At 37.7% G+C, this 14,815-nt stretch overlaps 1 protein-coding gene across 6 annotated transcripts in view; it reads left to right on the top strand.

Annotated features, from left to right (window-relative positions):
* The first annotated feature begins 95 nt into the window (after positions 1–95).
* The window catches only part of DPY19L3 (dpy-19 like C-mannosyltransferase 3), a 33,638-nt gene continuing 18,918 nt past the window's right edge, over positions 96–14,815 (top strand). For 3 of the 6 annotated variants that reach the window (XM_015639923.2, XM_015639927.2, XM_033517100.1), the window contains exons 1-9: positions 97–200; positions 993–1,135; positions 2,639–2,772; positions 9,095–9,185; positions 10,056–10,177; positions 10,382–10,527; positions 12,185–12,308; positions 12,774–12,908; positions 14,545–14,676. In XM_015639923.2, coding sequence (XP_015495409.1) covers positions 1,030–1,135; positions 2,639–2,772; positions 9,095–9,185; positions 10,056–10,177; positions 10,382–10,527; positions 12,185–12,308; positions 12,774–12,908; positions 14,545–14,676 — 990 coding nt within the window. In that variant the 5' untranslated portion in view covers positions 97–200; positions 993–1,029. Of the gene's footprint in view, positions 201–992; positions 1,136–2,638; positions 2,773–3,322; positions 3,408–9,094; positions 9,203–10,055; positions 10,178–10,381; positions 10,528–12,184; positions 12,309–12,773; positions 12,909–14,544; positions 14,677–14,815 lie in introns of those variants that run through there. The other 3 variants (XM_015639928.3, XM_015639926.2, XM_033517099.1) reach the window with 3 other exon arrangements.

A 14,815-nucleotide genomic window follows, 5' to 3' on the forward strand; every position in this document is an offset into this window, starting at 1 on the left:
GCCCCGGCCCGGCCCTGCCCCGGGCCCGGCTCTCCGCGGCAGCGGGGCCGGGCTGGGACCTGCGGCAGCGGCGCGTCAGGAGCGCTGGCACCGAGCGGGGTGGGGATGAGCATCTTGCCTTTGTTAATGCATTATCAGGTGTGCTGCAAACCGGCTCTTCCGAAGCGTAAGCTGGCGAAGTTGCCCGTGCGTTTTCCCAGGTGTGTGAGGAGAAGGCGAAGCTAATCCGCTGCAAAAGCTCTAAACAAAGTTGTGCGGTTGAGGCGTGCTCCCTGCAGCGCTGCCGGCAGCAGCACGGCTCCAGCGGCGGAGCACAAGCAGCTGTTGCTGCCGGGGTGCCGCGGTCGGTGCCGAGGGTGAGGCGGCCCTGCCCGCCGGGAGCGCCGCTCGGAGCCCGGGGTACCGGCGGGCACGGACCGGCCGAGCTCTGGCTCTTGTGCTGCTCTCAAATCCTACCGTGCGTCAAAACATCAAGTGTTCCTTTAATGCTGTCTCTAGCTTTTTGTAACACGAGTGTTCTCTGGCATCGTTTTCTGCATCTCTTGACCCCCTTTTTTTTTGGGATTTCCTCAAAGCCAGCATTTAAATTCATATTTGATACGCCCAGCTAAAATACGCCGAAAAGACTAATTTTAATTTGAAGAGCTCAGACTTTTTTAAAAAGGGGAGGCTGGTGTGTGTTTTGAGTCAAGGGCTAAAAAATGAGGGCAGTCAAAATAATGAATAATTCTGAAAACCTGTTCAAGAGTATGTAAAATGGTGAAGGTTAGTCTTTGTAATTCTAAGACAATGTTTTCTGTACTTTCATTTGCTGAGTGGTACAGATTTTAAGAAAAATGCTGCATTTTGTTAAGATAGATGTTATGTGCAGTGGAGTTCTAGAAGTCAAAGTCTGTGATGTCAGTGAGATGTGGTTTTATTTTCACATATTTTATACACTATTGAGTGACTGTTTGGGTAGGAAGATGCATTGCTTGTGTGTGTCCATTTAGGAGTCAGGCTGAAGAATAATGAATTAAAGTGACTGACATGATGACAACCGTAAGACAGAGAAGGGTTGGAAAAGGCACAGAAGCAGCTGAAGATCAGCCTTCAGAGGAGACAAACGTAAAGCCTGATGGGAAAATTCCGCCTGGTGAGTAATGAAAAACAAAGTGACATTATGGCTTTTTAGCAGTGTTTTGTTTTGATCTGTCCTAAGCTCTGGTCAGAACAATGAGTATGTGCCAAATGCATTTCCATACTTGAATATCACCAAAATGAATTGGATGAGACAGAGGGTCTCATGCAGATTGCTGCATGTCAATCTTATCTCTGTTTTTAAATCCTAATTTGAATTGGTGAGAAGAACTTTTTCAATTTATTATTGGTGACACACTATCAGATTGTATGTAGCCAAATAAAATGATCCAAAGTTCTTGAAAGAATCCCAGTCCAAATCATTGGTAATGTAAAAGGATTTGAAGACAACTGATGAAGTGTATTTAAAAATAGGCAGGTTGCATATGAAATCTGAATTTAACTGCAGACTTTTGCTCTTTAATTTATAGGCCACTGGTTAGGTAAATTTAAAAGAGAGTCATTAAGTGTCTTAATTCCAGGATCTGTTTAAATAATGAAATTCTGACAACATTTTTGTATGGAATTATAGCTTTAGAGCTGACAAAGTTCCTTGTTTTGGGGGGGATTTTTAGATTAACTTATTTTAAGGGATATTTTGATCTAAATTCTAAATGTTTCTCTGCATTTGGGCAGATGAAAGGAAAGTTCCATTGTTGTTTCTGCACAAACACACTTAGGCTGTATACAAAAAGGGCATGTGATCATAGTTCTCCTGTAGCCTAGCCCTCGGTTCCATGGAATTGCATAGTTGCAACTCGTAAGTGGATGTCACTCACAGTATAAAATAGCCATTTCAAAGATAAAATTCCAGATCACTAATCCATATTAAACCTTACATTAACACTGAAAATACGAGAACCCCAACAAACTCAAGGCCCAGGAATGTGAGTGCACAGTGGGGGCCTGGAGGTACCCGGGACACCTCCTTCCTTTGCCGTCATCCCATCCCTGACCTTGCTCTGGTGTCAGCAGGAGCCGTCTGCAATTCCAGGCATGACACCATCCATCATCAAAGGCTGCTTTGGCTGCTCTTCAGTCTCTTTGTGGGTATTTAATGAGGCTTCTGAACCTTCACTGTTGTTTTTTTATAAAAACTGAGCAAACCCCCCAAAAACACAACTATTTTTAGACCTGTGAGGGAGATGTGAATTTCTTACTTTGTCGTCAGTCATCTTGTATCGCTTGAATTTAAAAATTTCTGGGTGATATTCCAATTCAGATTTACAAATTAGCTATAGCTTTGAGCTAAACTTGTATAGGATCATGATGTTCTTATATTTAAAGTATACCAGTTAAGGCACACTTTATTTCACTTTGTATGTAAATAAAATACTCTGATTTTCCTATATGAGAAAATAAAAACCACATCTCCATAAAGATGTGTTAAAACCAGGTGTCCTGTTACTTGCAGAATGTAAACTGTACTGGCATAGGCAGTGGATAAATGGCTTTCCAAAATCTCTATAGGTTCAATAATACGTTTCACAAGTACAGACTGAAATACTTTTCTTCCAAGATCCTCCAGGTGGAAAGGTGTGGAACATACTCTCAATAACTGTTGGTGGAATTGTTGCCATCTCTGTTGGACTTCTTACTTCTGTTTATGTGGCTACACTGCATGAAAATGACCTGTGGTTTTCCAATATCAAGGTAACAGTTGTTTTCCTAATTTCATCATTAGTTTTGTGGAGCATTAATATGAGAATTAGTTGAAATTTCATTTCTTTGTGTATTTATCTTGTAACCCGCTCAATACCAGAATATTTCATTTTTAAAAATTCAATTTAAAAAAGGCTGTGCTTCCCTTCCCATCATACTTCATCAGCTCTATAAATACCTGTCCCCAATTTTCTCTCTAAAAATATTGCTAGAGAGCTCCTGTCTCAGTTGTAGCTATGGTTCTTCCAAAAATTAATCTTTATCTACAGTAGAATTTCAGCATTTTACTATATGTTTTTCTATAATCATCTTACTTTTATCCACCGCAATCTAAAATTAAAATAAAAACCAATAGGTAAAGAAATAATATGCAAAGTCTTGGCACACAGTTCTTGAATTGTATTTACACTGTGGTATTGTTAATACAGTTTAGGGACAGTCTCTTAGTATTCAATACTAATTTTATATCATGTCATCCTAAATGTGCAAACCTCAAAACATATTTCTGCCATTCACTAATGTAAACCCAACCATTCCCAAGACCTAGGACTGACTATTCGTAGAATCACTGCAGAGAAAATAATGCAGCTGTACCCACAGCTAAATTTAACCAGAGAAAAGATCAGGTGAGTCATTTTCCTTTCAGATGCCTAAAATCCATTCTGCTAGGTCTGTGTATTGTCTTGTTCAAAGAGTACATATATTTAACTGGAATACTTGCCTTGCAATATGTCTTTTCTATTCTACACACTTTTTGTGCCCCAGAAACATTTATATTCCCCTAATACAAATAATTTGCATTTGCTGCAGCAATTGCTGTTGTATTATACATATAATACTGGCTTGTACCCACCATTATCTTCCCTTGATTATATAGAGATTGTACACAATATATTGAAGGTGCACCTTGGGTTTGCCTTTTCCTTCCAAAAGCAAGTAGTGAATCATTTCAGGCTGTTGTACATTTCAAAGTACAAGCAGGCATGGGCTTGTGGCAGTGTATGGACATAAGGGATAAATCTTCTTTATTCTGCCAGACTGACCCAGGGGAGCACGGAGTTCACTGAAATAAGTAGTGCTGTAGTTGTAATTAAGATGTCCCCTCAATGGGTGAAGCAGTCGTTTTATTTGATAATTACTGTTTTCATTTTAAGTACACTAGAATGCCATTAGATATCAAAGCTGAAATAAACCCCTCTAGTTTTGTAGTCTGAGTTCTAGTGTCTCTGTAGTTGTTGTTTCATCCCATGGAGGTGATGGATAGCTGGTAACACTGCAACAAGAACAATTTCAGCCAATTGGATGGAAAGATTCTAAAAAGCATTAAGTTCATCTACCAGCAGGGTAAAGGAGAAAGAGCTGCAGACACTCTCTGGTGTCACAGTGTTCCGTCTTCAGGGGTATATGATCTGGCTGCAGTGCTCATTTTAAATAACATACTGCTTTAGGAGTAATATGGGAAGACTGCATAGGAAGAGTCTGAAATTTCCTGCAAAGCTGAGGCAGGAAGGCTCATCCTAGTATCTGTAAAACAATCCACAGATGTCTCTATGCCTGTGTGTAGGATTGTGGTCTCTACAGGAGTCTGTGCATGTTTTCCAGCACTTCTGAATTGGCTAATCTTTTCATTACAGCACATACTATATACTAAGAAAGAGAAGACCCTCAAAAATTACATGGAAAATAAGTGGAAGATTTGCTTTTTTCTCTCTAACATTTTATAGTTTGGCCAAAGCATATAGTTTTGCAGATATTAACTGAACTTTCCAAAAGTTTGAAAATAATAAGTTTTATTTTAGTTCATACCCCTGCCCAGATTCTCGGAAGGGAGAACTGTAGTCTGATCCTTGCCCCACAATGATTGCATGCCTTGCTTAGTGAAATGCAGGGGTGATCTCATTTCATTATATTTTTATTAAACATAACATAGAATAAATGGATGCATTACAAACACACATCCAGTGTTTTATTAATCCCCATGCCTGTGAAATACAGTAGAGCATCACCACTGCTCTGCAACATAGAAAAGAAAAATTCTAAATCACTTCTACTCCCATATATTTTAAACTGTTAACTTGGGTCACCCTCTATTGGCTGTAAATGGGGAAAATTTGAGGATTTATGTTGCTGAAATCTGATACAAAAATATATAGCAGTGTATTATTTCTCTGAGCTTCATTCCTTTCATCCAATAAGCTACAATTGGTCAGGTGATAAGAATTTGTGCCCAGAAGGGTCTGTGTAGCAACTTAATTAATACAGAGATGTAATATATATATGTTCTCTTTGAAGAAGGTCTGTAGTGTTTTTCTGATGCTTTTGCACCAGGCAGATGATTGTTCCTGCACCTTTTAGGTGCAAAAGGTGAAATTTTTGTTCTGAAGACCCTACTGATACATGAACACTACAACTGCATATTTAAAAAGTATGCAGTTGTACTCAACCCTAAAAATTGGAAGTAAAAAGACATTATTATGCAAAGTCATGACTCCTAACTCCTAAATAATTGGAGTCAGGACTTGCACACACACTTGCAGTGATTGCCTTTCTGTAATTTCAATTGTAATTCATCGAAAGCCAGTTCAGTTTTGGGTGTCTTCCAGCAATGGTTCACCCAAGTAGAAAAACTGTCTGGTCGTTGTTAAACTGTTTTGCTGTATTTTGAATATGGCTTTCAACAGTGCATTGATTTCAGCTGCTGCTCTGTGTGCGAGTCTTGTTCTTGTTTGCTGGTAAATGTGCCTGCTATTATCAATTAGCCATGGTCACAGGAGAAAGATGTACAATTGTTTTCTTACCAGAAAAACTGAAAAAGCACATCCTGAAGAGTGGTTTATGCAATGAAGGAGGTACATAATTGCTCCATTTCTTTTTTTATTTCAAGACTTCCTGAAAGAATGACCAAAAATACAAAATAGAAAAGATTCAGCATATCATGACAGTCAGAAGCTGTGTCCATGTCCCCTTCCAGCAGGGATCACAGGTTATAATCTCTTACCTTGATCAAATGACTTTGAAGAAAAAATTTTGAATCCCTTCTCATATACATTAAACCAACAAACATTTCTGTTTGTGATGGTGGAAGTCAAAACAGATTTCTTATCCAAAAAACCATTCTCAGTTTTCTGTAAATGTTCTGGCATAACACATCTGAAATGGCTTGTCTATTTTCAGTGATTTTCAGTAGCAATTTAGTGGCTGCCCCTGCAGTGTAGCATCTTTTGGGAACAGAATCTGCTATGCAAATAACAAAATGGGGTGCCACCTCTCCTGTCAGCCATTGCATTGCTTATTCAACTGCAGATTCTGAAGAAGCTTTGAACAGGAATGAGCCAAGGCCACGTAGCAAATTACTGTAGAAAAAACCTATAAACTTCAGAGCATTCATTTCTTCTTCGCCCCTTCTGAGTAAGCATTTAGATACTGTTATTGATTTTTCCTTTAATGAAATTGCTGCTTGTAGGAAGTCAGGAATGAAAATATAAGATTGTAAGTCTTTCAGCAGAAGAATGCCAGGATTTAGTCTGTGAAGGGCTTGTATTTTTGATTTGTTCCTTTTGAATATAAACCAGTAATTATTGCCCAAAGAAGCTGTAGCTGCCCCTGGATCCCTGGAAGTGCCTGAGGCCAGGTTGGAGCAACCTGGGATAGTGCCTAGAGTGGCACTGGATGGGCTTTAAGGTCCCTTCCAGCCCCAAACATTCCATGATTCTATGAAGAAAAGCAGGGAAACAGGTCATGAGAACTGCACAAAGTGAATGTTCAGGCACAGAGGGAAGGAGGGTATCCAGGACTTTGGCAGTAGTTTTCCACAGAAGTTACCTGTGAAGGTGTTAGGGGTACTTTTACTCTGGATCAGATCAGATCTTGAACATGCCACTCAAACAGATGGGCTTGAGGTTAACCAGCCAGGAGAACTGTCCAAGGATTAAATATATTTGCTGAAGGCTTGTTCTTAACTGGGAACATTGACAGCAGCTGTGTGTTGAGTTTCCACTTGTACACTTGAGAAAATTTTCAAATCTTCCTGGTCTTCAATTGGAAAACTAATAAATAGTTCCAATTATACGAGTTTTGTTTTAGCTATCTCAAAAAAAAAAAAAGAAAAGTAATTGGAGCTTTATTTATGCTCATTATTTATAGAAAAACTCATCTCAGACTTTGTCTGCTTGCTCAGCATTCTGAAGGACTTGGTTAAGGAGTTGGAGGAATCATAAGCTCTAAAATTTTGCACTGCCCTTGAGAGAAAGTCCTTTGTATTTGGTTGTGAATGCTTAACATTATTAGGATACAATTGCATAAATTGAAATAACAAGCAGCTCTCTGTGTGTCCCAGAGGGCAGTGTTCTTTATTTTTCCCTTGGAACAGTGATAACTTCTTTGTTACAGCCTCACAAAGTGAATATCCAGACAGATAGGCATGTGCTTTTACAATGTTTACCCATAAGTCTGTAGATTTTTATTGACGTGGAATGCTACGAAAAGTATAAATTGCTGTAGAACTGGAAAAGTATTTTGAGTGAATAAAACAGATGTTATCTTAGCATGAAACAGATGTAAAACTCACTAGTGTTTGTCTCATAAAGTATAGCATTTGGTTGAATACAGCTGGTGCCAGGATTACAAATTAATCATGTTTGAATGCATTTTTGCTAATTAGATCCCCTTCTGTGACTCCTCTCTCCCCCTTAATAAATTCCAAATGTTTGCATTCCTTTTTTTTTTCTTTTTTTTTTTTTTAATGAGCATTTAAGAGTCAGCCACTTTTTGATATTAGAAAACTTTTCAGTAGTGAAGAATTTGAAAGTAGAGCTTGTTCAAAATCCAGCCCTTTCATTTTCCTTAGTGTGTGATGATGATTTATATGTCACAGGGCAGCTGGAGAGTTTAATTGTGAACTTAGATTGAATCAGTTGTGGTTTTATCTATTGACTTTTCTCAGGCCAGAGCTAATATTGGTTTGTCAACTGCTGACTTCAGTAAAATACATGCTTTGAGATAAGAACCTGTACTGGGCAGTAGAGGAGAAAAGAACAGGGTTTTTTGTCGAGCTTTATGTTTGCTGTGAAATAGAATTGATTCTGCTCCAGCATAAGAGTTGGGACTGTATAAGAAGTTGAAAGTCTTGGGGTTCTGTGCAAGGTTGCATTAACAAGAATGGCATTCATAAAAGTCTCTGAAAAAGTAATATTCTGTTGTTTCAGTAAGATTCTTTTGTACAGAAAGATGAATTCATAAGGTTATTTTTATAAATCATACCAATTTTTCAGTGGCTTGCATATACCACATACAGGGATTTCACTGGATTTTCAAATCTCAATATAAACTTCTTCTAACTGGATAAAGACCTTTTCTAACTTACTGTTTAGGAGATACATTTTCTGGGATGTTATTATACAAACTACTAAAAAAATCACTAATAGAACAGTTGTGTATAAGTTGATTGTTAGTTCTCATCAGATTGGCTGTTTATGCCATCTTTGTTTTAATGTGGTTGCCCAAAGCTGTGGATTTGTTAAATTTCATTAGGTCTTCACAACTAATGAGGTAACAAAAGGAAGTGCATTCCAAAGCAGACAGCTATCAGATCTTACCAGACTCCATCTGCTGCAGTATCAGCCAAGAAGAAGGCATAGTTTGAGATGTACCTGGTTTGAAGTGTACCTAGTTCAAATAATTTGAACATTTTTAATTAGAAATATGAAGTTCACCCTGCCCTAAAGGCAAGTAAAGAGTCCCTTTTCCTTTCACCTGTAATTTAAGAATGAGAGTGATGACAGCTGGCTTCCTGCAAGAAGCAGTGTTGAACAAGTGGGCAGCAGCATCCCCTGCCAGCTGAAATATCCCTGGCATTACAGTGCAGCCCCCACATAGCACACTGAATTAATGGAGCCTTGAGCTGGCAAAGCTATGGAGCACAGGGGAATAACTACATCTGGGAGAAAAGGTTAAATGCACAAAGCACAGACATGCAGCTTTACAGTCCAGCTGTGGGCCACTGTGCCAATGTAAGCTTGTGATACTACAAAAAAATAGTGAAATACCCAAAATATTTCCAAGCAGCATATCAGAATCACAAAAAACATGCACATTTCCCCAGCTAAAAGAGTCATTTACACCCCAGCCGTTTGCCTCTCACCCTAATTTGTCAATGTGTGTCTACCTTTAGTTGCACTAAGTTGCTTAGAATGTGAAAGCCAAAGACTGAGACTCTCTGGAGGTCAATTCCCTGGTGCAGCAGGAATTGAAGGCAGCTTTGCATGATGGTGAAAAGCAGATGGAAAGTGAATTTACTGTTGAACTTCACTTGCAGGAGGTTGAAAGAGAAATTTCATTCAGAACCGAGTGTGGACTTTATTATTCCTACTACAAACAGATGATTCAGGCTGCTTCCATACAGCAAGGTATTGTAAACTATAAAGTAAGTTTTGCAGCTGACTGTTTGTAGGTTTGGTTGGGTTTTTTTCCCAATATAATTGAGAACAAGGCATACTGTAACTATGAAAGATAGTGTAACAATTGTACTGGAGACAGATTTATTCTGTTCCTGTGCCAGGGAGCCACTAAGTTATGGACATAATAAATTTCACAATGATGCATTGGTTTCTGTGCCACACCTTCACATGCTGATGAAGGCAATCACTTTGAGGGACAACTTTCATATCTGTTAAGGTTTCAGCTTAGTGGTTTATTCAGTTTATTACTTTCATTTTTATTCTTCTCTTTTTTATTGTTCTCTTGTTTATTTTGAGCTATGAGCTATTTCTGGGAAGGGGCAATGTTTTTTGCTGTATTCCTGGACAGTAAGTGACACAAGGAGCAGCTTCCAAGGGAATCATATACAGTGATGGGGCTTTCTCAGACAGTCTCATGTTTTCTAGATATTTAGCTGTTGCTCCCTAGCAATTCTGCTTATACTACATGTTTTTCAGTATTAACTTCACCTGTGATTGAAGTAGTGCCAAGAACAGTTCTCAGGATCCAGAATGTACCACAGATTCTATGCTGGGGATGGAAGTATAAAAATAAATGTTTTATACACTACTAAATATATAGTACTTGAATTAGCACTGTGAGTCACATTTGAAGCAGGGAAGCTGAAGACCTCAGAAGGTCATGTTGATTCAGAGGTAATATGTTCTGAATCGTTGACTCAAAGTTTGCAGTTTCTGATGAGAGATCCTAAAATACCTTTGAAAAAGTTATTCACTGTTCAAATGAAGATGGAGGAGGAAAATGACAATCTCCTATTTCAATTTCTCTTTATCATTAAGGTTTACATGGTTTAGTATATGACAATAAAACTGAATCTGTGAGGACAATTAACATACTTGAAAGAATGAATGTTTACCAGGAGGTGTTTCTCAGCATTCTGTATAGGATTCTTCCAATTCAGGTAGGCATTTATTTATGGCTTTAGATTGTAAGTGCATTATGAAGATTACGCAGTGAATCATAGCTCCCCTTTGTAGATATTTTCTAATTAGAAACATTCCTGATACCTTTTTAATTTGTAAAAGCAAAACCTAATTCATACTAAGTATAACTCCCCCCTCCATGAGTGTTTTAATGTCAACATGAGTATTCTTGTGTTTTACAGCAATACCTAGAGCCTGTTTATTTTTATATCTACACTTTGTTTGGACTTCAGGCAGTTTATGTCATTGCTCTGTATGTAACAAGCTGGCTTCTTAGTGGAACATGGCTTTCAGGGTTGTTGGCAGCTTGCTGGTATATTACAAACAGGTAAGTGAGATTAAACATTCAATCTTTCTAAAATTGTACCTAGTTTTAAAGGTAAGACATTAAAGCTTTAAATGCATGATTAATTGGACAAAACATGAAACTATAAGGCCGCTCTCCAGTTAGCCAGAAAATGGAAAAAATGTTTAGATAACAAAAAATAATTAGAAAATAATCAGAAATGAGTTGTGGGTTTTTAAAGGTTCAGGAAGTTTGAGTAGAAAATTTGTTTTAAATTGGTCTCTGAAAGTGGACTACATCTTTCTGATGTGTCTGGAGCTGTAGGTGATGTGCTCTGTCTTCTCCAGCCTAGGATCTCTCAGGTGTTAAAGACATCTGCACAAGAGCCCTTCAAATGTCTTATCACTGCCCCACACTTGCCTCCAGGGCTTCCTTCCACAACCTCAGCTGATCTGAAGTTCAGCTTTTCTTTCCCCTTATTCCTGTAGCCATCTCCTGCACTAAGCCTCGGATAAAAAATGTGGTAATTGGAGTGGTTCTAGTGCCTTATCACTTGAAGAATTATCAGTTTGGAGATAAAAATCCAAGAACTGGCTTTATGCCAGAATTAAGCTGCTGGCATGGAGTTAAGAATGGTGACACTGGCTTGTAAACAGAAAGAAAATAAAACTGCAGTCTTGGTTCTACCAGAAACGTTTGATATGTTAATGAGCAGCTCTAAAGGAATTTATCTGCAAGCACATCCACTACAGAATAATTACAGGTGTATGGAGGCAAGATGTTTCTTTCTCCAAATATAAAAGTAATTAAAAGCCACAAGCAATGTACAGTATTTCACACATTTTTTTCATGGGGTCATCTCTTCCATTTACAGAATATTTGGAGCAAATTTGTCCATCTTTCTAATAAATGGTGAACAATGAGAGCTTGTTTCCTTTATGCAATATAATAAGTGCATGGAATGGATTTGGAAAAAGACTTTCTGTCCAGATAAATTACATCTGAGGCTACTGAGTAACTCTATTTAGATGCATTCTTCCTCCAGCTAAGCATCTCTCAGATATGTTGCTTACTTGCCCTTTCAGCAGATATTTTCTCTACACCAGGATAGGATAGGAGAAGAATAATTTTTCTTTGTTTTTAACTTTTAAATCAGGTTTTGCAAATTACTGTTCTTTGGGGAGTTATTCCATCATGTACTTCTTATGTTCAAAAGCTTCAAAAAATGACCAAAAGCTCATAAGCAGTTAAACTGTGTTCAAACTCAAGTCACTGGAATCACAGTGAAAATTGTATTCTGTTTTTATTCTTACATGTGCATTTGCAAACCAAAAAATTAAGTAAATGATCTATGGTGTGGAAATGCACAAGCTGGATTTTAGGAGTGCTTTTAGTTTGAGGTGTATTTATCATTTCTAAATTACCCTATGCTGTGCTTCATGGATAAGATGTAATCCATAGTTTAGTTCATGTTAGTGAAGCTGAAGTACATCATTTGAGATGCAAAAACAATGGATAACTTGCAGAACCTTCATAGTGGTTTATTTTCAGAGGCAGGTGTGTTAAAGGAACTGGAGTGTAGAGACTCCATTTTTATAAATAAGGAGTTAAAATAGCACAAAGATGTCTGTCATTGCAAGCTGTCTGTCACCAAGTGTTTGCTAGATTTTAAATGTGTGAAACTCTCTGTTTTGTACAGGGTAGATACTACAAGGGTAGAATTCACCATTCCTTTAAGGGAGAACTGGGCACTGCCATTCTTTGCTGTTCAGATAGCAGCCATCACATACCTACTCAGAACTCATTTACAGCCTGCTCAAGAAGTGAGTATTTCTGACAAGTATGGCACAATAAACTTAGTAACAGAAAACTGCCCTGATCTGCAAGAATTAAAGCAAATGGGTGATACAGTTTCCTTGACCAGCAGTTCTTAAGTCACTACTCCTCATTTTGATCAAGTAACAGCTATACCACATTATAATTTTATACCACAGTAAAACAGGTATTGCATTTTAGTCTGGGGGCTGAAACTATCTGAGATTTCACTGTTTTCTTGAAAATGGTATTACAGTGGTAAAACACAGACATAAATCAAGAATTTGTAACTCTAATAAAATGCTTCTTATCCTCCAAGTTGTTATTGCAATTAGAAAATTCAGTGTTTTAAAAGTGGTTTTAAAATAACACCAGATTAAGGTTGGGTTTGTTTGGTTTGGTTTTTTTTTGCTTGATTTTTTGTGTTTTAAGGAAGAAAACCATAAAGTAAAATAAAACTAACTTCCTTCCAGAGGCTCACACTCATGGCTGTATTCATAGCAACGTTTCTCTTTAGCCTGACTTGGCAATTTAACCAGTTTATGATGCTGATACAAGCATTGGCACTATTCATATTGGACTGCTTGGACATGCTTCCCACAGCAAAGGTAACTTTCTCTTCGGAAATAACCTCGTTTGTTTCCTTGCCTTCATAATGCCAACAGTTGTGAAGATGTTTTCCTAACCAGTGGCCTGGATGCCCAGAGTAATAAAATTATACAGTGTGCCTGGTGCTTTGAAGTAATCACAGTGCATATACCCTGCAAGTGTAAAAGTGAATGATGAAAACAACACTATTTCTGATTTTTGTTCACTTTAACATAGTTTATGTCTATTTCATTTTTGTCTACTTTTGTGTAGACACTATTTGATATTTCCAAACACCATCCTAACAGTTGATCTGATACCACAGCTTTAGCATGGCCTCTCAAAGTTGCCAGAAGAAAAAAGTACCACAGGAAATCTGTGTGAGCTGAAGTCAAAGCAATGTGTGAATTTTTCCTCAAGCATTGTGCATCCTCATTTGTCAGTCAGGGCCAAGCTCTGTACACAGGAGGAGGATGCAGAACACCAGGTTGCTGAGGAGAAGGAGTTGTCTTGCCTGCATTGCCACTCACCATGAAATAGCAGCACTGCCCCTGCTGTGTTGCTGAGCTGGATAAGCCAGAAAATAAAACAAGTCTTACTAAGAAGGTCAGGGATCATTGACAGTCAATCTTACAAAACAGAAATGTACTGTAGAAGATGAAAACACTGTCTTTGACATTAGCATTGCTGTGAAATTCTACCAGGATCATTTTAGGCATGGTGAAAGCTTGCACTGGTTGAAAAAGGTTCTAACTTTAAGAAAGGTTACAGAAGGATGAAGAGCAATTAATGTAAATTCATCTTAAATTTGAACCTAACTGATTGTATTAATTTTACTGAAAGTGAGTGTGGTGCCTGCATATGAAGATAAATGTGGCTTACTGTAAATTCCTGAACTCTTCATTCTATCTGCAACTGGAAGCTGAAGTCAACATCTAATGTGGCTGGTCAGCTACCTTAAAAGTCAGCAAACTACCAACTTCATCCTGAGTTATTCCAAAACAGACTCACCACACCACTGTGTCTGCACTCTTTTTCAAAAAAACACTACTTAGAATTGTTGGAGTTTGTTGGGCTCTTTGACACTGATTTACACCACAAGACTGAACTCGGGTCTTTGTGTGAGGTAAAATGTACATTTTGGTACCACTGTGTCAGAAAATCAGCTGGGATTTAGTGTTTACCTTGAGCTGAACACTGATAATGATTTAGCATAACCTGGAAGGGATTATACTGAATTATTACTGAAAAGTTTGAGAAAGCAGGTGATGTTTGATTGCTGAGCTGCACTGAGCCATAACTCTTTGGTCATAAAGATATCACAGAGGCTACAGAAGCACTTTTTGGATGAAAGAAAATAAAAACATCTTCCAAATATTAAGTAATTAATATTTTCCGCAAACTGCAGTGATTTGTCTGCTTGATTATAGGATCAGGCTTCCTTAAGTATAAAATGGGCATAAAATATTAATCTAAGTAGTTCAGGACATAAATGTAAAAAGGATACAGTAATGGCTTTACATGTAATGATTTACTGCAAGATGATATGTTCTTTGCAAAAATAATTGATGCTGAAATAAATTATGGAGCATATTCAGAGAAAAGCAGCAATGACTGTAAAGTTTTGTAGACATAAAAATCTCATTATTGTTACAGGTTACATGGCTCTATATCATTCAGGTTTCTGGATTACTGCTGGTCTGTGTCCTACAGTTCTTCAATTCTATGATTCTTGGATCATTAATTATAAGTTTTAATATTTCTGTCTTAATAGCAAGAACAATCCAGGTAGGTACCAAAATATTTCTGTAGTACTAAATAAAGAGTATTTATATATATATCTGTTGTTGTGTGTGAATGAGTAATTTAGATGCATTATAATTTTAATTTGCTAATACTAATTAGAGAAATTACTATAGCATACACC

Source organism: Parus major, chromosome 11, assembly GCF_001522545.3.
Source record: "Parus major isolate Abel chromosome 11, Parus_major1.1, whole genome shotgun sequence".
Lineage (NCBI taxonomy): Eukaryota > Metazoa > Chordata > Aves > Passeriformes > Paridae > Parus > Parus major.